The 24046-nt window shown below is 52.5% G+C and overlaps 1 protein-coding gene across 3 annotated transcripts in view; it reads right to left on the bottom strand.

Moving 5' to 3' along the window:
* Positions 1–382: 382 nt before the first annotated feature.
* Positions 383–24046, bottom strand: part of PDE5A (phosphodiesterase 5A) — a 92865-nt gene continuing 69201 nt past the window's right edge. For all 3 annotated transcript variants that reach the window (XM_066233941.1, XM_066233943.1, XM_066233942.1), the window contains exons 12-21: positions 22329–22475; positions 20370–20495; positions 19187–19281; positions 18480–18567; positions 13939–14039; positions 12563–12640; positions 10685–10748; positions 8179–8253; positions 6305–6388; positions 383–4359 (exon numbers count right to left, since the gene is read on the bottom strand). In XM_066233941.1, the coding sequence (XP_066090038.1) occupies positions 4222–4359; positions 6305–6388; positions 8179–8253; positions 10685–10748; positions 12563–12640; positions 13939–14039; positions 18480–18567; positions 19187–19281; positions 20370–20495; positions 22329–22475 (996 nt within the window). In that variant the 3' untranslated portion in view covers positions 383–4221. The remainder of the gene's footprint in view (positions 4360–6304; positions 6389–8178; positions 8254–10684; positions 10749–12562; positions 12641–13938; positions 14040–18479; positions 18568–19186; positions 19282–20369; positions 20496–22328; positions 22476–24046) is intronic.

Genomic DNA, 24046 nt, shown 5'->3' with positions numbered 1-24046 from the left:
GATCTGCAGCCTTCCACAATTAAAATGCATTAAGAGAATGAAGTGGACAAACCAGCCAGCGCTGGCTGGGGCCCAGCGCGTGCGTTGGGCCAGAACTTTCCCCTCAGCTCAGCGCCTTGGTGACAGGGCTGGTAGTGCCCGCCTGCCACAGCCTCGCTGGGATCTTCAGGCGAAGCACATGGTAAGTGTTGTTCTCCGACTGGCAGCAAAGGGTACGATGAAAAGAAGCCTGTCCCTGAGAGGCGTCTCGGCTAAGGAGCGGACATTTTCCAGCTAACAGGATGACAGGTCAGCTTGGTGTGAAGTTGCCCAATTTGTCAAACCCGTGTGCTCTCTGCCTGACATTCAACGCCCACAAATGACCACTCACACTTGTACCTGGTTGTCCGCTTGCCTTTTTATTTTTACAGAGCATGGCGACACGAGGACACAGCTGGTCGGTGAAGAGTTCACACAGTGGGAAACCACCCTGACCGCCGCTTGGCGGCTGTGGCCTGTCCATGTGGCTCGTCTCTGAAACGCTTCTCAGGGTGAGGGTGGGGCGGAGAAACACGAAGTCACCATTCATGGTCATTTAGAATGACTGAGAGCTAAACATCATATACAAAGTAACTCCTTCCTTCATGTTTGTACAAAAATAGTGCCAGAAACTATCTGTTCAAATGTATTGAAAAGGTATAAGAATGCAGAGATATAAATAGTGGCTAGTGATGACTCATAAGCTTTCCTCTTCTTAACCGTTATGGAAACTTACATTTTCAACTATTTACATCACAGTCAACAGCATCCATTCAGACATGGTTACACAGGCTCTTGAGAAGTACACGGATGGGCAATGTGAGCTTCAGTCCTTCCTTCCTCGCTCCCCGCGAGAGCGCAAGGGGGCCCAGGATGGCACTCTGACGCACAGTCTAAGGACCCTCCCCAGCTGGCATGTGGGAAGCAGTGCTCCCAAGGCAAGGCGTGACCCCTTACATCGGCGGTCCGCATGCTCCTAATGGCCCACATGACGCATGCTCTCAAGAAGACAGGGTGGGCACTGACAGTAATAGGGTCCAGGTCGGGAGGTCCTTGGAAACCGTGGAATGCACACGTGACAGGCGAGACAGAGTGACATACTGTGCCCTCTGTCCTCACGGGAGACCGGCAGGCTCCGGACTGAGCTGGGCATGCTCCCAGCTCTGCCCAGGAGGTGTGGGGCCCCCGGCAGTGGCTGCAGTGGCTGCCTGGCACACGTGGGGACACAGCAGCTCGAGGCAGGTCTGAGATGGCAGGGACAGGACATCACCCTGTCACCAGAGCTGCTCCCAGGACAGGACGGCAGCAGCACCTGTCCCTCTCCTCGTGGCCCCAGTGTGGACACACAGCACAGCAGCGCTGGACATTTTAGGGGTAGGACCAGAGAGAAGCGGGGGCTGGGTGGACACGTGAGTGAGCTCGGTGCTGAAAATAAAGGCACTTCACCGTGAGTGAGGCGAGGACGCACCTGTGACCCGTTTCCTCCCAGAATCCACCATGGCCCGCACATCTCCATGCTCCCTTCGTGGCCCGTCACCTCAGGTAAGAGCTTGGTGGTACCAGCATTGCCAGCAGGGCTTGTACTTGGTGGCTGGGCACTCACTGGTGGTCTGCGCGAATCGCCCGGTGATGTGGTCACTGTTCTTTCAGTACCAGGGGCTCAGCCTACGAGGTGGCACGTAGGGTTCGCTCACCGTGGCCCGTGGCCCTGCGCCCATGCCGACAGTGTTCTCCGGGGCCCGTCGGGGCTCACGGAGTCGCTGCCTTCTGTGACCTTCTCCATGGAGATAGAGGCTCTGCCCAAACAGAATGCCTTTGGCTGGTCCAGGCGCACAGAGGTCGTGACCTACTCAAGTTCACACAGGACTGGGAATGGCAGAGGCCACGGCTCTGAAAGCTACAAGGCCGGGCAATTCCACGGACATCTTCCACTCAGTAAAACGTGGGGCCTTGGTGGGCTGAAAATTGAAATGAAATGGTACAACATTCCTCAATTAAAACAAACAAAAACAAACTCCGTGAATCTGGAATAGACACCGTCCTGCCGGTGATGGGTAACAGTGCAGGGGGTGCAGAGGACTGCACATGGGGGAACAGGAGTCTGCAGCTGTGAACACACAGAGCAGTTTATTCTTGTATGTTATTATTCACTACTGTATAATTTTCTGTATGAACTGTAGAGTGCCCTGTACATATGTATTTCCAATTTAAGGAGATATCGGGAAGGAAATATTCACACAAGAATAAAAACTTTGATTTGTGCCCACACACCAGACATTAATTGATGCATGGAATGATTTTCAAGAAAATTAAAATTATTGGAACCAATGGACTAGTCCTAAAGAAATGCCATTCTCCTCTCTGAGCTAAAATAGGCGTGACATTGCCTAACTTCTAATTTCTAAAGCAGTAAAAATCATTATCTAAAGGTAAACCAAACAAATTTCTCATCTAAATAACATCTTTTTGCTTACTAAAAAGACACACACACACCCTCCACACATCGTCTACGATGTCTTCTAAAATCTCAGTAACATGTACCAGAGGGGTCAAAACAAACCACGGCAGCCCGTGACTACAGACTTCAGTGTATGTCACAACGTGTGACAGAAAGACCACTTGTTCAAGACTGCCACTCTGGACACGGTGTTCTGCACTGAGGAAGCACATGTGCCTACCCAGGTGGACACCAGCGGGGGACAAGTCATCGTCGTGACAGCCTGTACTTTACACACCAGGTCCAGCCACCGAGAGGCAGTCTGACAGGTCTCTGCATGACACGGGATAAAACAACATCTGGAAAATACAAGTTTCACGACAAGAACACACCCAGCAATGACACAGTCAGTAACTCTCTAGATCTGCCGTTACCACCACAGAGTAAAGGCCACATGATTTGTTTTGCCTTATTATTATTACTTTTTACCTGAATGATAAGAATAAACATTTCAAGATACATATACACACTTTAAAAACGTTAGCAAACACATTGAGTTTTAGGCAGTTTAGAGAAAAAGGATACAAATGGAAAACATGTTTCAGTGAGGAGTCTTTCCAAGTTGCTGCAAGAAACTCAGAAACATTTGGGAGGGAAGGGAAGGAGGGGTTCACAAATCAAATACCTGTCTTCCTATTCTCTGTCCACATCCCTGGGGGTTTTCCTTCCTGGAAGCAGCAGCCTGAGCCCTAACTGCTCCTCTATCACTGAACAGATGTGTTCAGGAGCACATGTGTGCTAGTGGACTGCCCCTCGCAGGGGCTCACATTCTAAGACAAGGTGGACGTTCCGCAAGTGCTCTGGTGGCTATGAGAAGTACATGCCACTGTTGGCAAGCCAAGGCCTGTGTGTATGTGTAAGGCACATAGCCAAATTTCTGTGATTCCAGGTTGACCAGTCCTTTCAACCAAAATTAGGCATGTTCTCAATTACAGTCAATCCTGCTAAATTTTCTCTGGCCTGTTTCTTACCCTACCGCATTGGGTCGGTTTAACTGCCGACCCAACGTCACAGATGGCCTTCGGTTACACTGACTTATCTACAGTCACGGGTCACTGTCAGGCCCGGGCTCCAATCACCATGTTTTTCTCCATTTTCCATTCAGATGTCAACTGTCCACTTATCAACTGTGGTTTGTAAAACGAAGGATGAAGTTACACAGAGAAGGAGCAGAACTAACTGGGGCTCCACTTCCGGACCACACTCAACGATCAGTGAGACCCCTGATCATCAATACCCTTTCCCTTAGCAGCCCATGATTTCTCTCTCCCCTACGGAGGTTTTAAGTGTCACAGAATACATTCAATCTGCTTCTAGCCTATTTTTGAGAAAGAAAAGATCCCAGACATTCTTGAAATACTGGCAATTCCCAAACCACAGAATTCATCATATAAAATTCCCAAGCAAAACCAAGCAACCCGAGTGCAAGAGGGCAGCTCACCCTTCCAGCACCCCGAGCCCCACATGCAGGGGCGTGGTCACGTGCCGAGAGCCGGCATCGCCCGCCCTCAGCTCAGTGGCGCAAAACACAGAGACACGGAATCGTCCCCCAGAGACCATTCCCGCGGTGCTGTCAGAAGCTGTGCAAAAATACCAATACAGCAGTGGGAAGGGCACTCCCAGCCTTCCACTGTCCAGTGAGGCAGGGCACCCGGGGACCAGACCGCGGTCATGGTCCGCGGGCACCAGCACCCCCCAGCAGGCCGTCAGCTCCGCTGGGCCTGGCCGCTGTCCCCGTTCACCAGCGTCTTCTCCTGCTGCTCGGCCAGGGCCTGCCACTTCTGCCTGTTCTTCCGGCAGCCGGCAAGCAGAGGGAAGCAGTCCTGTGAGATGTGGGTCAGGGCCTGCAGGAGGCGAGAGAAAGCAATCAACCACTGGGACGCCTGCCCAGGCAGGAGCCCTGTCCCCAAGCTGTGCCAGGGTGCCCACCTCTGCCCACACTCATCCCGGGCAGGGCCCCGGGCCGGGCCTTCACAAGCTCCGTGATCACGCGGGACCACTTTGGAGTGAGTCCACTCCGAGACACAGAGCAATCACATGCATTCCAGAATGACAGCGCCGCGCTAGGGAGACGGCCCTGGGGGAGCCTGGTGGCGGGGAACAGTCCGCGGTGCCCTTATGCGGCGCAGACACCCCCCACCCCCAAGTGCGACTCTACGGGGTCAGCTGGGTTTTGGTGTCTTTCTAGAAAGTGGTTTCACACCAGGGACTTCAATCAGTTTCTCTCCAAGAACGGGACGGAGAGTCACCTGTATCCCTCTGCGGTATTATAATTATATGTAGAACCGCAGTGCCTAACGTTCAGATGAAAGGATGTCCGCCAGGTTCTTAACAGTAGAGATGCAGCGACAGGGTTAGGGAATCTGTGTCCTAGTCTACAGTCTTTGTTGCTGTCCCAGAAGGACCTCTGACACAGAAAGATGGACGTTATCATATACACTGTGAGTTGCACCAAGCAGTTTTGTTAAATAGACAGATGGGAAAACGTCACAGCGCGCATACATCAGTAGGTTAACAGACTCGTCTCTGAGTTGTGGGCTCAAAAGTCACTTTTTCTGTTTGCTTCTCCGCGTTCTCTGATTTAATGAGAACATCGTTCCGTAAAAAAAAATAATAATAAAATAATAATAATGTACATGTACAGCTTCGTGTGCCCAGAGTTTAAGGGCAGAATGAGTGAAGTGAGCCCCTGTGCGCACACATGCAGAAGGAGCCTGCATTGTGGGAGATCTGGCTGGTATTGGGCCGTATTTACGGGCACGGGGAAAGAACGCAATGCCGGCACGTCAGTACCCTGAACTGAGGACCTCACTCTGCGGAGGAAAGGGCCTGCTGCAGGACAAGGAGAACCTCGCGTGCTAGAAGCCGTGCTCCGAGCCCACCTGCGCGGAGGAGCAGACTAGTGGACCCAGCCGTAGTGGGAGACAACACAGGTGTCTGCACGGTGCTCCATCTGCTTTTCCCTGCTGCCCCCCCCCCCCCACACCCCTGCCACATTGAGAAATTCTTCTGAACCTCTGGACTCGGGAGAGAACGGGCTCTTCATAACCCCGCTTGACTGGGGCCCATGTCCCAGCGTCCAGGGAGATGACCTTCACAGACTCAAGTTACTGCCTCTGGCCACGATTGCATCGCAGGACCCCAGAGTTCCCTGTGACCTTGACTCTCTAGGACAGCACCAGGCTACCAGCTCCTTTCCCAGATGCAACCTGAGACAGTCTCCTGTCCCAACTTCTAAAGATGGGGACATCTGTTTTTTGGACTTGGGGATACACATCTATCTCAACTGGCACACAGGATGCTTTGTTTTGTTTTATCAGGGGAGGGATCCCTTGCCAGCAGATGCATGGGAATGGGAACTTGCAGTATTCTTCCAGCCACCTCCTTTTGATCGATTCTCATAAAAATGTATCAACAATACCAAAGCTACACTGTACCCTGAGAAAGAGCTGGGTAATTGGTCATCTTTATAGAGGCCAAAACTGACACTGAATGGGAATGCGCAGACCTAGAGCCTGCCCAGTACAGCTTCTCGTAATCTTGGCTCCTTGCTCCGAGTGTCCCTGTGCCGGCTTAGAGCCCAGCACACCATGGACGCTCCACAGACAATTGTACTTTGGTAGATTAAAGTTTTTGAGAGATGGTAAATATATATAAAATGCGTTCCCCGTTCACTGTCGATGGCAGCAAGAACAGTGAAATAGAAGCCCCACGCCAGCCTCCGTGGAGCCACAGTTTCAGTTCACGCCACTCCGCGTTGGGCGAGGCTGGCAGTTCTCACGGAATTACCTCGTACAGCTGCAGGCAGATGGCATCTATGAAGCCCACTTGCATGCTGGGGATTTTGTTTTTCTTCTCTCTGTTCATGAGGTCCTGGAAACACAAACACAGGGACAGAAGAGACAGTCACTGATCTGCAGTCACGAAAAGAACACAACATCCGTTGGCTAGAAAGGGGCCGCTGGGCCAGCCGAGGAAAGCCTGCTACATGCTCGCCAGCCTCCTGACCTTGGCTAGTGGCCTCCGGCACTGCCCACCAGGACCGCGTTCAGGGAGTGAACGTGCCTTGTCTTCGGCTTTGTTTGTCCTGGCTGTGATGTTCCCCATAACACCCAGAACTCCTCACTGACTTAGAGCTGACCCCTGACCTTGAGATGACCCCTGACCTCAAGTTCATTTAGTGACCTGGCCTAAAACCCACCACTGGCCTACAGTCAATTGTTGGTCTACGGTTCATTACTGACGCAGACTCAACCATGGATGTGTATCAGGAGAACACACACACGCTCTGAATTGTCTTCCGTTGTGGAGTCAGACACCCTCCCCCCTGTGGAAAAGAGAGCTGCGGCTACAGCTGATGACAGTCCAGTTCACACAGAGCATTTTGAGTGAAGATGTCAGGAATTCATGACCGGAGCCCCAAAGGAGCCTGGCACCATCACAGGAAGCAACGAGTCTGTCTCAGAGCTCGTTTAACATCAAGTGACTTCTCCTTTCGCTGTCACCATCCCTCTGCCTTACCACTTTCTGCAAAGATTCTGGGCATCCATAGAAGACTGAACAACTGTGAGAGACCCAGGATGTCCCCAGCTGAGGACAAAGAGCAGAGGGGTGGAACTGCCCCCAGAGCAGGGGCCTCTCTTCACCATGCCCTGTTTAATATGAGCTCAAGAAACGGTCATTTGAACAAACCAAAAAAATATAAATACACACACACACACACGCTTCATTTTCAAGAGAAACTCATTCCAAAAGATAGAAATGGTTTACGAGGAATCTTTCTGTTGTATTTGAGATCCACACACTATGTAAAAGGTAATATGTATAAACAAACAAACAAGCAAATACTTAAAAATCTGTGTGTCTTCCAACACAGCAGTCCTGGGACTTTATCCCAAAAAGATGATGAAAACATTTAGCAACATAGATTTTCATCACAGCACTGTTTAGAACAGTGAACATTACAAATGTTACACCAGAGGAAGTGGGCACATTATAGATACATCTCTTTTATGTAACCACGATGAATAACAGATGAATAACATGTCCAAGGTCTCTGTTAGAATGAAAAGTGACTCATGAAATTTAAATGGGAAAAGCAAATTATTGTCCTAGCCAGTTGGCTCAGTGGTAGAGCATTGGCCCGGTGTGTAGATGTCCTGGGTTTGATTCTCGCTGGGTCACGGTACACAGAGGAAGCGACCATCTGCTTCTCCATCCCTCCCCTCTTCCTTCTCTCTCTCCCCTGCCCCCTCCCACAGCCATGGCTCAAATGGTTCAAGCAAAGTTGACCTCAGGTGCTGAGGATGGCTCCATAGCTTTGCCTCAGGCACTAAAATAGCTCAGTTGCTGAGCAACGGAGTACTGGCCCCAGATGGGCAGAGCATCGCCCAGGTAGAGGGCTTGCGAAGTGGCTCCTGGTCAGGGCAGAGGTGAGAGTCTGTCTCTCCGTCTCCCTGCCTGTCACTTAATAAAGAAAAAAAAATAGAAAAGAAAAAGCAAATTACAAAAATGTAGAATTTAATATAATGAAAAATAAAAATTAGAAGAAATTGTGTTCCTAAGGAAAGATCTCAGTGACACGTAAAGTTTACAATTAAAAAAACAAAAAAAACTTTTGGATAAGTATCTGCACAGTCCCGCCCACCGAGCCTCATGCTCACCGCAGGCTCTATGTTGAGCTCTCTCCTCTCTTTGTCTCCCTGGTCAAAGAACTCAGCAGCCACCAGCTCTGCTATCTGCAACAAACAACAGGTCAAGTTCTGGCAGTTTGGAGCATGTCTCCCTGCAAAGGAGAGTTTGAATGAAGATACAAAAATCTGTCAAATCTGTAGCTTTCAAACGCTCCCATAAAATCAGAATGACTCAGGAACAAGGAGTGAGTGAAATTATGTCTCGTTGGCTTTAAACGCGCGCCTCATCACGCTGGCTGGAGTCTATAATCTGTCACTGTGCAGAAGGTGGTAAGGTGTCATCTCAGTATCCGCATTTAGTGGACAAGAAAGTGGAGGGAGCCCATCTGTGTGCACGATCAGGGAGGGACTGTGCTCTGGTAACACCAGTGCTGGGAAGGACACGGGTTGGGCACACCGCGATGGGCGCGGAGGCCTGGCAAGTTTTTTTATTGATCAGCGGGATCCTCTTCTCTCTCTCTCTCTCTCTCTCTCTCTCTCTCTCTCTCTCTCTCTCTCTCAATTTTCCTTCTATGGTCTGCGGTCGGTTCTTGTTGAATACACTGGGTTGTCCATCTGCTGTCCCCGTCTAGATTTGGCTGAGCCCCCCCAGCCCTGTGTTGTTTTATGTCTCTGGGCCCTTCATTTCCAGGCCCTGGTAATGTAGTCTGGAGGCTTGATTAGGCTGAAACAGGGATTTTTTTTTTCATTTTAATTTATATAAACAGTGCTGTGTGCTTTTGACCGGGGCTGTCTATCTAATGCCTGGCCGACTCTCTGTGATGTTAGCAACTGTGCATGGTCTCTGCCTAGATTCAGTTACTTAGGGGCTGCAAAGCTGACATTCAAGCAATCAGTTATTGCTTTTTCCTTTATTAGCTGCAATACAATAAAGAAAAAGTGCCCTACGTGGGTGGGTGTACAACTGGTAATTGAAAAGGAGAAAGGCTTGATCTAATTTTACTTACCATTAAAATAAAATAACTTGTTTCACCACCAAAGCATCCACCAACGATGACCAGGGAAGGTTTTGCTTTTGTCTCCTGATGACTCCTTTGAACTCTTCAGTTGTAATGCATGTAATGTATTTCGATCCCTACTGATGCCCAGACTCTTCCATTTTGGGCAATGGGGAGTATTCAGTGGGCTCCTCTGTCCTGCCCCGACCCCCCTCCCAGTCGTCACCGCCTCCTCGCTGTCCGTGACAAGCTGTCCTGGGCTCCCCAGGTGCGTTTCCGGTTACAGAACCGCTGTCCGCCATGTCTTTGTGGGGCCCGCCCTCCTTCACCTGGAGGTGTTTTAAACCTCAGTCAGGCACTAGGTGTGTCCATCACCCCCTTGATCTTTGATCATGACGTTGAGTCCCTGAGGGGACGCAGCTGGGGCACAGCATCCGCTCACACCCTATTTCAGATTCAGGGCCAGGACGGCAGGAAGGACTTCTGCCTGACAGCGCCCACAGCAGACCTGTATCCTCACTCATGCTCACAGCCCTTTCTCAACAACCCCAGCGTCCTTCCTGCCTGCTCTCACCCCTCGTCGCCCACCGCAGGTGACTGACGATCTAGACAGCATCCCCTCGTACTCGGTCACTGAAAACAGTCCTAGGGGCTTTTCCGGCTCACTCTTTTTGTGGTTAAGGCCCATCCCAGGAGAGAGACACGGTCCCAGGAGTGTGTTAGCGTCACTGGGAATGAAACGGTCCGTCCCAGCATGGTGTCACAGCCCAGATCAGCTGTGTGTCCTTTCACTTCCAAGGCTTTGTCAGGGCAAAGGTTCAGTTTTGTCTTATAATTATAGAAATAATTATAAACGCTGCGTTGTTAGAAGATCCCACTCATGTTTTTTTTTAGTATCTGGCTGGTTCAACTCTCTGCACCGAACCCCCTGCTCCATTGGGAATTTGAGTTTGCCAAGTAGAGCTGATTTTGTCTTCCGCCCCCTGGTGGTGGAGAAGGGGAAAGCGTCCCAACGATTGAGTTAAAATCTGTCTGCCCAGCTGTTTCAGATGCTGTCTTTACTCACTAAGCGTTCTATGCAGTCTCCAGTGTCCTCTTGACTTCCGCTGGTCCGTCACCCACACCAAACCGTTTTGATTCTAGAGGCTTCACAGAATTGCTTTTATTGTGCCTGGACCACAACCTCACTACTCTACCTTTTTAGGGAATGATTGGGAAGAAAGGACACATGAAAATACAAGTTCTTCCCTGTCCCATTATTAAAGGGATGTGCCCAGAACATCTCCAAGTGAGCCAGGAGCAGCGCTTACCAAAGGAAAACTGACCAACTGCTCGGGCTTTGCCATGTTAATAACACAGGTGCCCTCTTTCTTAATATGCTTACACAGAGCATTAGGTGCTAATGATCTACAAAAGAAAACTTGTTTCTGTCCAATTACCTGCTTTTGATACTACTCAAAAATTAGATAACAGGTCCCACATACACTCCAGAAGCTCCTTTTGAGAGTAAAGACTTGTACCATCACCGAGCGACATACCCGTTGTTGGATGGGCCAGGGTTTCGTAATCGCGGACAGGTCGCAGGCCGTCATCAGCATCGCTCTGTTCAGGGACAAAGAAGCCCAACAGCCCCGTTGGCTCTGGTGAGAATGTCGCTCTCAGTAAGTCGTTACTAGAACAGAAGCTAAATTCAAGCCCTCTCACCTATGGGGACAGCACTCTGTAAAGACTAAGGCAACAGAAACAGAACATATACAGACATGTGACTGACCCCATGCTTTCCAAGGGTCACTGTTTCCATTACTGGAGAAATGCCGGGATCCGCCCTCAGACGGCCTCTGTCAGCCCTCAGCAGCAAAAGGGGGGAAATTATTAACCTTTTGGGCAAAACTGGGCTGTTGTTATTATTTGTTCTTCCCTTCGATGTCCCGTTCTCAGGGGTCGTCTGATGAGAACACAGCAATCACTGATGGTTAACCAGAAGACGGCAGCATGGCCTGCTGGTCAGAGGCCTGTGAGAGCCAGACTTGGGGGAGGGGTCCCCCTAACTCACTCACACGGGTGGGGACTTGGAACGACTAAACAGTGTCTGAGGACTGAGAGGGCAGAGCCCTCAGTCCTTCCCTTGTTGAGGAAGAGATCATAGTGGGCTCGGGGCTCCAGAACCAGGCACCCGGAACTCAGCACTGTGACTTCTGCCCTCAACAGCACTGGGTGTTCCCAGGCCCGATGCAGATACCTGCCGCTGAGCCCTTTCCCTTGGCTGGAAGGAACAGGCAAACGGTCATCGCTCGTGATACAGAACCACACAGGCAAAGGGCCGCGTCCTGTGTCCCTCTGGGGAAACCCAACCTGAGAGGGCCTTCTTCCTAACGACGTGAGGCCACGCGGAAAAGGGCTTTCTGCCACTGTTCATGTCTCTTATACCAACGCTCTTGCTACAAAGGGGCACCCTGAAGAGCGTACGATCCCACCTGAGACCCCCTTTCCAGAGGAGCTCAGGACTCGCCAGTAACAGCCTTCCTGATAGAAACCCGCACGCTCTTAGGCACTGCAGTCTGGCCAGTACCGTGAGAGTGCGGGAGGGACAGTGAGTGACCCGCGGGAGCTCTGTGGTCATAGTCGCGGGAGGGGAGCAGAGGCAAGGGCATGGCGCTGTGCCCGGCTTCTATTCTGCGATGAGAAAAGCTCGTCGCTGTGTTCTGGGCACGGCAGCTGGTCTGCGGTTCTTTAAGCCAGCGCACTGAGCACCAGGCCGGGGCTGTCGAGCGCAGCACGGCCCCATGACAGACGGTGGGGCGTCTGTGCATCGCTGCCTCATAATTGGCACCTTTGCATCACGTACTGACAGTCTATTTCAAGAAACGCGCCGCCCTCAGCGTCGCTGTGTCTTACTACTGACTCTTGGTTCTTTCTCACTGGTACTGTTCTTGCTCCACAAAGACAGTCGGGGTACCAGACAAGGGGTGGTATTCAGAGCCAGAGGGGCTGGGCCGGGGCCTGGGTGAGGAAGAACACGTCTGGACATGCCCCGTCTTCACCGTGTGACTCTGCCAGCGTCGTTCAAGGGCAGGAGGTGCCTCACGGCCAGACTGGCACCCCCAGTCTTCAGGGCACCATGTGCAGCTCTTTCATCCCCGAGAGCTGGGGACAGGAACATGGGGACCCGGGGGCCATTTCTGACGCTCCACCATTTAACTGCTCCTTCCAGAACAAAGGAACGATTTGTTCACCTCAGTTTGCAAGTGCCTTTCTTCTTCTACCAAATGTTCACGTTCAGCACTTTGCGCTCCGCTGGGAAATCCTGGCCTGCATCTGACACCGTCACGGCGCAGCTAACGATCGCAATACGATCTGACCGTGATAGAATTAACCGGGGAGCGGACTCGAGCGCTAGGGAGAGGAAGGCTACTTACAGAAACAGCTCCTTCTGGTGAGGGTCTTCTAAATTGAACTGGTTTTTTCTTATAAGTTCAAAAAATTCTCCTCGCCTCCTTGAAAATAAAGCAAAATATTTGGTGTTATGAGGAATTCCCCAGGCTCTCGTCTTACCCCTTTGTCCACAAAGAATTATGGACTCAGTTTTAGGTGGAAAAAGATCAATGGGTTTTTTTTTTTTTTTTCACTCGTTTTAGAACTCAACATAAAAATCACCATTCAAAAATCGTGAATGCCTCCCTTCTCCCCCGTCCTGTTGTCTCTGGGTGACAGAACCGTACCTCACACAGATCACCAGTAGGTGTCATCTCAGCTCTCAAACACGATTTCAGGACGACAAAACAACAGGGGTGAGGCCCCTGAGGCCGAGAAGGAATTTTAACTGTACGGCATTACAGGGTCTACAAGGTTTCAGCCTTGTTTCCTATAACTCGTGTGTGTTATGAAATAGGGTCAAAATAATAAAAGGTCCTGACCATCACTCTCCCTCTGTACAAAGCTGTGACATGCTTCTGAAGCAGAGAAATGCCAAGAACATCGGAATCGTGTGTGTACAGGGCGTGCTGCAGGCACCTCTTACATGCCCACTGCTGTTAGCGTCTCAGGAAGTTACAGGGCACCAGAGACGCCAGGAAAACAGGGTCACCTAAGTGACAAAATGGATGGCAGGTGCCTCGGTACCAGCGAGGAGATGCAGGTTTCTGGAGGATCCACGGGAGAGACCTGTGTGGCTCGGGAGGGATGGGAAGGCTTTCTGGTTACCGGTATTTTTCAAATCCTTGGTAATTTGATCGGCTTTATTTGGCAATCCTTTTGAATCACTGAAATTTATTCAATGTCCTATGACCCTACTTGACTTTAAAGTGCTCCGAGATTCAAAGCAGTGGAGACGTCTGGGGCAGCTGCCTCCTGACGTCCAGCTCTGGCCCTGGGCACGCGCTCTGCGTGCTCGCTCGGGTCGCTTCTACATCTTGTAATTGGCTAAGAGCACAGATGTGACTCCCTGTACGGAGGGAGAGAGGCCTCCGTGTTCCAGGGACATCCCGTGTGCGTGACCGCCCGCTCCCCTCATGGCCACACGCCACGGAGACCTCAGTCTCACGTGCAGACTGCAGCCTGCCCACAGCTTGCACGTGTGTGCCGCACTCGAACGCATACTCTTACGTTCTGAGTCAGTGACCTCAACGTGCCGCATCTCTTCCTGGAAGGAGGCGTGCCCAGTCTGAGGAACAGCTCTGCCAGGGCGCCCACCCTTATGGTCCACCTGAGCCTTCCCTGACGTGGACGTGAGGAGGTGGACACCGTGCCAGCCCTTTCCCGGCCAGCTGATCTCAGGGCAGCTCTTGGTACTTACTTCATGTACAGGGCTAGGTCGGTCGCCAGGATCGCCTGCTTGACTATTTTCAGCGTGGTCTTGTACTCTTCGATGGAGAGGCCACTGAGGATCTGGTTCCCCTTCACAGAGAAAGAAAACCGCCGTCAGTCCCACACCGGGAGGAGCTCCTGACCAGACACACGACCGGTGCAGTCACAGAGCTGGAGCCCCTGCCTGGGGCTCTGAGCACAGGCTGCGGGGGTGCCCGCTGGCTTGCCCTGGGTCCCTGAAACGCATCTCCCCTCTGCTCCTGTGCCCTGTCAGGTAAGAAGACGCAGCTTCCCAGCCATACATTCACCGGTCTGTGCATCTCTGCCAGCGCTAACCCCGGGCACCGTCCAGGCCGCCGCTCGCACGGGGCAGCCACAGAGCGGGTTCATCTCTGCGTTCTAGCTGCAAGTGGAATTGTGAAAAATCCACACCACGTTACTGAAGAATGGAGTGGTGAAACATTTAAACCACCGATTACTAAGAAATCATTTCTCTGTGGCTTCTGCACTGATTCCAATGGCACTGTGGTGCACACTGACATCATTTTAGCTTAACACTGAGTGCAGTGTGTATCCCGGAGGAACACACCCATGCAGACGGGTCTGGGGCCTGAGCCCCCACTGGGCTTCACGGGGTAGTGCAAGCATGGTTCAAAACACCAGTCAGGATCATTTAAAAGGTGGCATAACCATGTGCTCATGACATAATGCTTCTGTATTTCTTGCCTGCAGTTTAAATTACACCCCTCTAATCTTGAGTAGGTAAAACACACCTGGGTGCTCAGAACACACTCAGCGTCTCTAATACTGCAGCAGATGGGCTTCCTAAATCCGAGGACTGAAGAGAACCCAGAGGCCGGGACTGGGGTCTGGAGGCAGTGGGTAGTTCTGAAGACAGGAACACTACCCGTGTGCTGGGCCAGGCCCAACACCTGCGCTTAGAGGATAGTGACCGGATGCAGAAATCGGGCATCTGTCTGACTGACTGAATCTGTGATTTCCACAGGAGACATTAGTGTCAAATGTTAAGTCGTTTTAGATTCTGGGCCAAACAACACTATTCAGAAAATATCTCTGATGTTTTCATTTATTATAAAATAAGACTATTTCAAGGGGGAATGGAAGTGTCTTTTGGTGTTATATTTTTATTTTCCCTTCCTAAAGCAAAAGCTGCAAATGCCTGTATATTGGGCTTCCAGGGACAGAATATATAGATGGGGCTCATGTGAGATCAGCCACATAGACCACCAGAGCCCTTGTATGTTTTGTTAAGAAAAAAATTATTGTCGCGACTTTTGGAAGAACTCATTGTATCCTCTCTTTAAAAAAAAGCAAATAGGATTATTAAAATGAAAATTTCACCCAAAGCACACGGATAGTAAATCCCAAAGAAAGGACAGATGTTTCCGCTATAACAGGACATATACATTCCTGAAAAGTCTCAGTTCTGAGAAACCACACACTAAAAATAGCCTGGTTTATGGGAAAAGCAGTGTTGAGGGCAAAGCACTGGAAGCCTGTGATGCAGCTGTGTAACCAGCGCGCAGGCCGGGCCAGAAACGGGTCCCTCTGGGGGCGATGCCGGCAGGCGGGCTGGCATCTGCAGGTCGAGCCCCTGAGGACGTGAAAGACTCAGGAGAACCACCGAGTGGAAACGCTGGCCCAGAGATGGTGCAGGTGGAACCGGATTGCTGAGAAGGGGCTTCATTCAATCCCCCAGGAGCCCAAAGCAGAACAGAGCCAGGGCCGCCGGGGGCCCGCACCTGTCCATCCTCTAAGCTCTCAGTTAGAATGTCAAGTGCTGTATGGCAGGAGCCCAGTGCATGGCTCTTCCTTTCTGTGTGAAGGTCAAACCTCAACTTGTGTCATTCCGGCGTCCCATCCAGGAAAACCTGTCTACGCCATGCCTCCCGATGCACAGGGCATCATCCCGCCTCCCGACGCACAGGGCATCATCCCGCCTCCCGACGCACAGGGCATCATCCCGCCTCCCGACGCACAGGGCATCATCCCGCCTCCGGACGCACAGGGCATCATCCCGCCTCCCGACGCACAGGGCATCATCCCGCCTCCCGCCTCCCAGGGCATCATCCCACCTCCGGACGCACAGGGCATCATCCCGCCTCCGGACGCACAGGGCATCATCCCGCCTCCCGACGCTCAGGGCATCATCCTGCCTTCCGACACACCGGAACGGATTCAGCCGAAGCAGCCTCACTGTGATGGACCGCATGCGGAATTTATCAGGAGGCTGCTAGACTGGGGACGTAACTCCCAACCTGTGCACACCGAGGCTGGGGGAGAGGTGCGACCGTGTCTGCCTCCACCTGCAGTGACCAACTGGAGGTCCCTGCCTGTCTCCAGGACCTGTATCCGAGCCCTGTCTGGAAAAGCTTGAAGTCCAGACGTGGCTGCAGCTGCTCGGACTGCAGCAGAGAGGGTGCTACCCTGCGGGATGGCCTGCGTCCTTGAGCTTGGGTGGCCCAGGGTCAGGTCAGAAGACATCCTGTCTTCTCTCAAAGGACCACAGAGAGGAGAAAAAACAAAACCAAACCTGACAGGTCCTTTCATATTTCCAGGAGCTGAGGAAGGAGCCGGACAGTGATAAACAGGACAGCGGTGCTCGCACATATTAGGACACACCCCATGGAAAAGCTCCCTGGTGAGGATGCTCAGCCAGGATGAGGAAATCGCCCAGCAAAAAAGACCTCGGTGGACACACCCACCTGGCACTAGGAGGGAGGCACTCAGTGCCCCTCTGGAGAGAAGGCTCCTTGCCTCTCTCTCCCCTGGTCTCCCGCCTGTCCTCCTGCCCTGGGGGCGTGGGGGTGCGGAAGGAGCCAGGCAGGGACGAGAGAACCTGACATGAAGTCAAGGTCAGACTCGACGTCTGACAGGATTGGGCGTTTGGGCTTCTAACCGAGAACCGTATGTGATGCGTTGGGACCTAAAATGGCTCGAGACCGTGACCGGGAAGGTCCTGGGCCGCCCTGAGACTCCCTCTGGGACTTGGGAGAAGCAGCCCATGGGTCACCACAATCAGGTGGGTAAACCACTTCCAGGCTATATTCCCGGCTTTGTGCTGTTCACCACGGCCATCACAGCTCACACAACAGTGCGAGCAGTGAACCGACCGGAATAAGAAAAGGAAAGTACCCCTTTAGGAAAAAAAGAGCCATTGCTAACCTGTTGGTATGCAGTGTCTTAATCTTGTTTTCCTTAACACAGACACATCGAGCATAGCATGCCATATGCTTTCTCACACACATAATATTCATTTAACCAAGCTGTGGGATAGCTTCATACCCGAACAGCCTGTGTGTGGCCAGAACCTCCCATAGACAGAGGACAGGTACTTGAGAGCTGTATCAACCACTTAACTTGACCCCCCCCTCCGCACCCTCCCCCCCCCCCCCAAGGCAGCGTGACCTGAGAGCCACGATCCTGTAGCCTTGTTTCTAACGCGGATTTGTATGGAATCATCATGTAGAGACGAGAAACCCGACCTCCCTCACCAGCAGCACCGGACGGCCTGGTTGTCCAGAGAAGCGAGGCCGTGGGGACCTCAGGGTTTCGGCTCTGCCTTCCTCATCTGAAAAGGGATGAAGCTCACTCAAGAATTCTGGCCCTGGCCGGTTGGCTCAGCGGTACAGCGTTGGCCTAGCGTGCGGAGGACCCGGGTTCGATTCCCGGCCAGGGCACACAGGAGAAGCGCCCATTTGCTTCTCCACCCCTCTGCCGCGCCTTCCTCTCTGTCTCTCTTCCCCTCCAGCAGCCAAGGCTCCATTGGAGCAAAGATGGCCCCGGCGCTGGGGATGGCTCTGTGGCCTCTGCCTCAGGTGCTAGAGTGGCTCTGGTCGCAACATGGCGACGCCCAGGATGGGCAGAGCATCGCCCCCTGGTGGGCAGAGCGTCGCCCCTGGTGGGCGTGCCGGATGGATCCCAGTCGGGCGCATGAGGGAGTCTGTCTGACTGTCTCTCCCTGTTTCCAGCTTCAGAAAAATGAAAAAAAAAAAAAAAAAAAGAAATAAAGAAAAAAAAGAATTCTGGCCTTGGGCCCTGGCTGGTTGGCTCAGTGGTAGAAAGTCAGCCTGGCTTGTGGAAGTCCCAGGTTTGATTCCCGGTCAGGGCACACAGGAGAAGTGCCCATCTGCTTCTCCACCCTTCCCCCTCTCCTTCCTCTCTATCTGTCTCTTCCCTTGCCCCCCCTTCTGCAGCCAAGGCTCCATTGGAGCAAAGTTGGCCCGGGCGCTGAGGATGGCTCCATGGCCTCTGCCTCAGGTGCTAGAATGGCTCTGGCCACAACGGAGCAACACCCCAGATGGACAGAGCATTGCCCCCTGGTGGGCGTGCCGGGTGGATCGAGTTGGGTGCATGCGGGAGTCTGTCTGCCTCCCCGCTTCTCACTTCAGAAAAATACCAAAAAAGAAAAAAGAATTTCGGCCCTGGGCACGAACCCAAAACGTAAAAGCAGGACTGAATTTACGGAGCTCTCCTCTCCCTCACACCCCTCCCACGCGGGGTGCTCACCGGACTGTTGAGGACCATCAGGCACTGGTCGAAGTGGTGGTGCTCCATGGTCGAGTGGCAGTACAGCTGGGCCAGGGGGTGCTCGCTCCTGTAGACAGCGTGCCGAAGACAGAGAATGCTCAGAGAACACGGTCAGTGACAGACCGGAACCCTGAGGTGCAGAGAGAGGGGCAGCGCCCTTGCCCAGGGTTGCACAGAAAGTGTCAGAGGGGGGATTTGAGACCAAGTCCAGCCGCAGAGACCGAAGTCCCCACAGGACACATGGCGCCTTCACCAAGACCGAAGCCCCACCCCGAGTGCTCACTGAGCACCAAGGACGGCACTGAGCGCGTCTCGAGTTACTGTCTTTCCTGTGAAGGTGGAATTTTATCTTCTCTGAGCTCCTCTGTATAGTTTTGTACAAAGTTCTTAAGTTCACTTTAAAACTCTTGCTCATCTCATGAAATAAGATTCTCAACATAAATATTTTTCAACTTCAGACCAGAAATGTTCCCAATGAACAGTACTGGATTTGCCTTGGGGTTTTTTGTTTTTTGTGATTTTCCCCTCATTTCCCTTAAATAAAACCAGAGTAGGTTACGGAACCTTGACCAACTGAAATTTTGTACCGTGCAATTTTGCTGTCGCCTTTACTTTAAAACAAAAACAAAACGCCCCCTACCATCAGAAACACGGATCGTGCCACCCAGCTGTGGATGCCTTCTCACCGCTGGATGTAGGAGTTGTTCACGCCACGGTGGTCCAGGTCGTGGCTGAGGGCAGCGACCAGCAGGGCCAGCACCTCCAGGTCCGACAGCTTGCTCTGCATGGCCCGATGCAACATGCAGGGAGAAAGAGGAGAGATCCGGTGAGGGCCCTCAACCACCGCGGTCCTGTCTCGCAGCTTTTCCCCGGTGCCTTACACATACCCACACCGCCTGGCCGGCACAGAGGACCCCACGCGAGGGTCCTGCCCTGCCAGGGACAGCCATACTTTGCCTTCATACTTTGCTCACATCACCTCTCAGCAGGGAGGGCCGCTATGCCCCAGCCGGTCCTCTGTCTGCTGCAGAGAATGTCCCTCACTCTTGGCGATCTATCTATGGCTGTGCAATAGTCATAATCCGCTCAGACGCCTGTCTCCTCCCTCACCTGCAGTTCCCTGCGGACTCTGCGCTCAGCGGCCACACCCCGGAAGACTCAGACACTGTGAACACTCCGCAAGACAAAGACCAAAAGAGCGCGAGGGACGAGAGAACCTGGCTTGAACGTTGTGTCAGGCAGCCCAAAGCCAGCCTTCCCCACCAGCTCATCTCCGAGTGGCTGCTATTTGCGTGGTCTGCGCTCTGTTTTCCTCAGTGAGGAAGCTCATATCAGCTCTGCGCTGCCAGAGTTCTCAGCAGGTTAATTGAACACCTGTCCCGACCTGCACAGACGTCAGCATTTTGTTTTCCTTCACCAAAGCCGGGACAATGGTCCATGCTTCCATCCTCATGACACTTCCAGACCCCGCGGAGCTCGGGACCTGCGTGTGCGTGGTCTGGGCTTTGAGGACTTCTACGATGGAACAGGTTGAATGGGAACACGAGAAACGTGGAACTTTCTCATGTACTGAAGAGTTTTCCTCTGAAGGAAATATTTCTTTTCTCAAGCACCATTTAGATTTAACGTGAAATTATTTAAAGTTTATTCCACGCTATAGGTGGAAAAGGTTAGCAACCTGAGTGTCTTGCCATGCTAGCCTTCTTTCATCGAAATATACTTTATTTTGTAACTGGTAATAAATGTTATTCTTAATCATTGTGAGGGCACATTAAAAACATAAAGCAAAAAACTTGAAAGAACCTGCCATTAAGTTTTACTACCAAAGCCACAAAGTATCTGAGATATATAGGAGGCTCTAAAAAGTACCTGAATTTTGCCGGCTTTCAAGGCTGCGAACATGCACTGAGCCGTGTTAAAAGCGTGTCTCCAATTATGATAGGCAACATTCTTCCGGTAATTTTTCTTCACGCTCAGAATCCACCTGCAGAGAACCTTTCGGGAAAGGGGCAGAAGCAGTTACAACTACTGCTGGCATTCATCACCCGTCCGCTCTGCTCCGGGCACTGGCCACAGCCCCCACACCTAAGCCTCCCGACTCTGGGGCAGGTGCTAGGGTGCAGCCATTCATTCACAGGTGAGGATGGCGACAGTCAGAGGGGGCCAGACGTCACACTGGAGGAATGTGACCGCAGCCCTCTCCCCCCTCCCCCCCCCCCCGTTCACCACACCCACTGAACAAGATGCAAGACAGTACGGTGCTAAGGTATTGGGACACAGGGTGGGCCCTGATGAGCTTTCTGAAAGACATGTCTACGCGTCATCAATTAAGAGTGTTCAATTAGTCACACACGTGTGAGTTTACTTTGTAGAATGCAAGCAATCACTGCCAAGTTCTTCTTGGGTTCCATCTGTCTTTGAAGGTATTTGGTGCAAGGCTCTGGGGGCTGACTGGGGACAAGGTGATGGGGCGTGCTCAAGGTGGGCTCCCAGTCCTGATGCAGTCATCGGTCCCCTGTCCCTTTTCAACTATGCTTCAGTCTTCCAACAGAGTTACTACTTGGTTACCAAGAAGTAATGAAAAAAGATGATACATGCAAAATAAAGTCCTGAGGTCCGTATGAAAAAACACAGATATTTTAAATATGGGACGAAAAGGGATGGACTGTTGAGAAACCTCAGAGCTGGTTTCATTCACCTTCTGAGCGGTGTGCTCAGTGAAACCCCGGGGACCAAAGGTCCCTCTGCGTGGCTGGGTCTGGCTTAGCGTCAGACTCAGGTCTGCCTCCTTCCAGTTCTCAGTGACTTACACTGCTCTTGGGGCTCTGGAAAGATAACAAGTATGTGCTGTTCTGCACACACATTACCGGGGCAATCAAACACAGAGAGCTCTGCCCTGCAGGCTGGAACAGCAGCAGGGACAGGCTGGTGCTCTGACCATCGCCTATGCTGCCGCTGACATGGGTCAAACCATGCTTCCTCTTGCTGGTGGACATGGCTCACGGGGGACTCGGGAGGCTGGGTGGTGGGAGGCGGGGATCCCGCACCCTCCCCTTGTCCTCAGGCCTTCCTGTTCCTGTGCTGTGGTCTGCTCACAGGGAGGGCTGATGCAGGAAACCCTATGTCCCCCGCTCTCCCCTCCCTCCCGGCCCCCACTCTCGGGGAGGATGCGCGTGTTGACCCCGTGCACGCCCGGCTTCTTTCATCGAAACCCTTCTGAACGGGGCTGGCCAGGAAGAAGCAGTTCTGTCTTGTTAGGAGAATTTTAAGTAAAGACGCATGGACCTCCTTGTATGGGCTCCAAACCCTGCAGTGAAGTGTCGTGCCCAGTCACTGGGATTAGCACTCTGAGCTTCCTCGACTCCTGGGAGCTTCCTGGGTCTGTGTGACGGTGTTCTCCCCGCCAGCCTCGCCCCTGCAAAGCGTCCCCCACCCCCGTCCCCTTCCCCGTCCTCAGGCCTTTGTGCATCCTGCTCTCACTGTTGGGACAGCTCTCCTCTCGCCCACTACCTGGTGCTGGGCACAGTGTAGGAGCCCAGCTAATGCCGTTACAATGGTCATTTTTCTTTAAAGTTCTCTGGTGTGCATTAGGTGACAGTATAGCAACTGCGAGACTTAAAGTCCATGTTTCACACTACCATCCAACACCAATTTCCTCTGACGCACCCAACACCAATTTCTTCTGACACACACACACACAGACATGCAATACCAAACACATGTGCACACACATTCACACAGGTGTGCACATGGCACTTATGCACACACATGACACATACAGTGCCATGTGCATGTGCGCACACGTGCATGCTGGAAGGATGTCCCCACCTCGTGTTTCATCTGGAAGTTCTGCACAAGGTTAAGGTCGGTGAACATCCGAATCGTGCATAGCGCCGTTTCCAGGTCCGACAGCTCAAAGTCGCTGAAGCTGAAGTCAGTGATTCTCAGGGTCTGGGCGGATGGCACGACTGCGGCCTGGGGGAGGAGGAAGGGGTCCAGTCACTCACACGGCCAGTAGGTGCACGGGCCCTTTGGCCTCGCAGTGGGAGGCAGCGCCCTGGGTTTGCTTTTCCTCCTGGACATAACACATTGGCGACCTCGCAGCTGGGCAGCCAGGGGGTAGGTACGCGTGGCTGCCCGGGGACCGGACCAAGCCCAGGCTGCAGGACGAAGGCTCCCCGACCGGCCCCTGTGCCCCCCAGGCTGGCTCACAGACATAACACTGCGTGACCATGCTGCACTGCCCCAGGCCGTGGGGTGGGCGTCACTCGGGGAGTGGACAGTGACAACGTTCTTCGTGTTTTACATTGAATTCTCAGACCACTGTTTTCCAGGCACAGAAACGTAAAAACGGGTGGATTTCCTCATCCCCGGGAGACGAGCAGATGTGCCCTCTCAGCAGGGCCTGCTTCTAGCACTCGCTAGGGCTCCTGCTGGGGAGACTCGAGGTCCTGCATGAGTGGCCTGGGTGGGTCTTGAAAAGCCGGTTTTGTTCCTTGAGGGGTCTGTGTTTTCCCTCCCACCCTTGGTGTGGACTCGACAATCACTCAATGGCAGTTAATGCCAGCCGTCTCGTCAGACACCTCGCTCTTCTCGTCGGCGCCCCTCACACTCCTGCTTCTCCCCTGGAGCACTCGCTCTGCTTATGTGAGGAGCCCCTTTAAGGGCAGTTCCCGCCTACGGAAGGCTGACATGCCTTCAGAGCCCCCCCCCCCCCCGCCTTGGGAATGCCCGTTGGGTTACACGGAGTTCACTGTGATGTACCGTCCTGTCTTCCTCCTAACTACTCTGGGTCTCTAGGCAGGCTGTGTCTTACACATCTTTGTATCTATTGGGACTACAAACGGATACAGTTTTGAAACATGTTAACATGAACGTTTATTAAATGAATGGAAGGAAATAAAACCTCTCATTCCCTTCACTTGAGCTGAGTCACAAGTTCCGGTTCTGAGGACCCCAAACCTCTTTGGAGGGGGAGGCCCTGAACCCAGGTTGGAAAACTAGCCGACTTGGCACATGCCTGTGATGATCTCTTTTGTTTGGTCCTGAATGCTTCACCGAATTTTGCCATATTGGTTCAGAATTGGGAGAGTTTAAGCAAAAAGAATGGATTTCTGGTTTCTCCTGAAAAATGCGGGCCACTATGAGCCCCAACTCCCACGCAGCCAACACTGGCCAAGGCCAGGGAGCCCTGGCTTCCGCAGACAGGTTGAGCTTATCCTCAAATCTCTCAGGGGGCCAGCACTTGTGGGAACCCCATTCCCCTGCCCGGGACCGTCCGCCCCGCCAGCACTTTGGCCAGGTGGAGCCAAGAGCACCTGATGGACGGAGCCAGTGCTTGGTGTGGGGTGTCACCTGAGCCCGGTCCCCTCCCTTTGAGGCATTTTCCTCGACTCTCCTCAAACCCCTTCCGCTTCCTGTGAAGATCTCGGATGTCACCACAGACTCCATGGACCTCCATCTTCGGAGAAATAAAAAGGTCAAGAAATAATAAAATCGTGCGGAGCAATCTAGCATTTCCTTGCCAGGGAGGGCGTGGGCACCCC

The sequence above is a fragment of the Saccopteryx bilineata genome, chromosome 1 (assembly GCF_036850765.1).
Source record: "Saccopteryx bilineata isolate mSacBil1 chromosome 1, mSacBil1_pri_phased_curated, whole genome shotgun sequence".
Lineage (NCBI taxonomy): Eukaryota > Metazoa > Chordata > Mammalia > Chiroptera > Emballonuridae > Saccopteryx > Saccopteryx bilineata.
The sequence above is the reverse complement of the archived record's forward strand: the minus strand, read 5'-3'. Positions and strand labels throughout refer to the sequence as shown.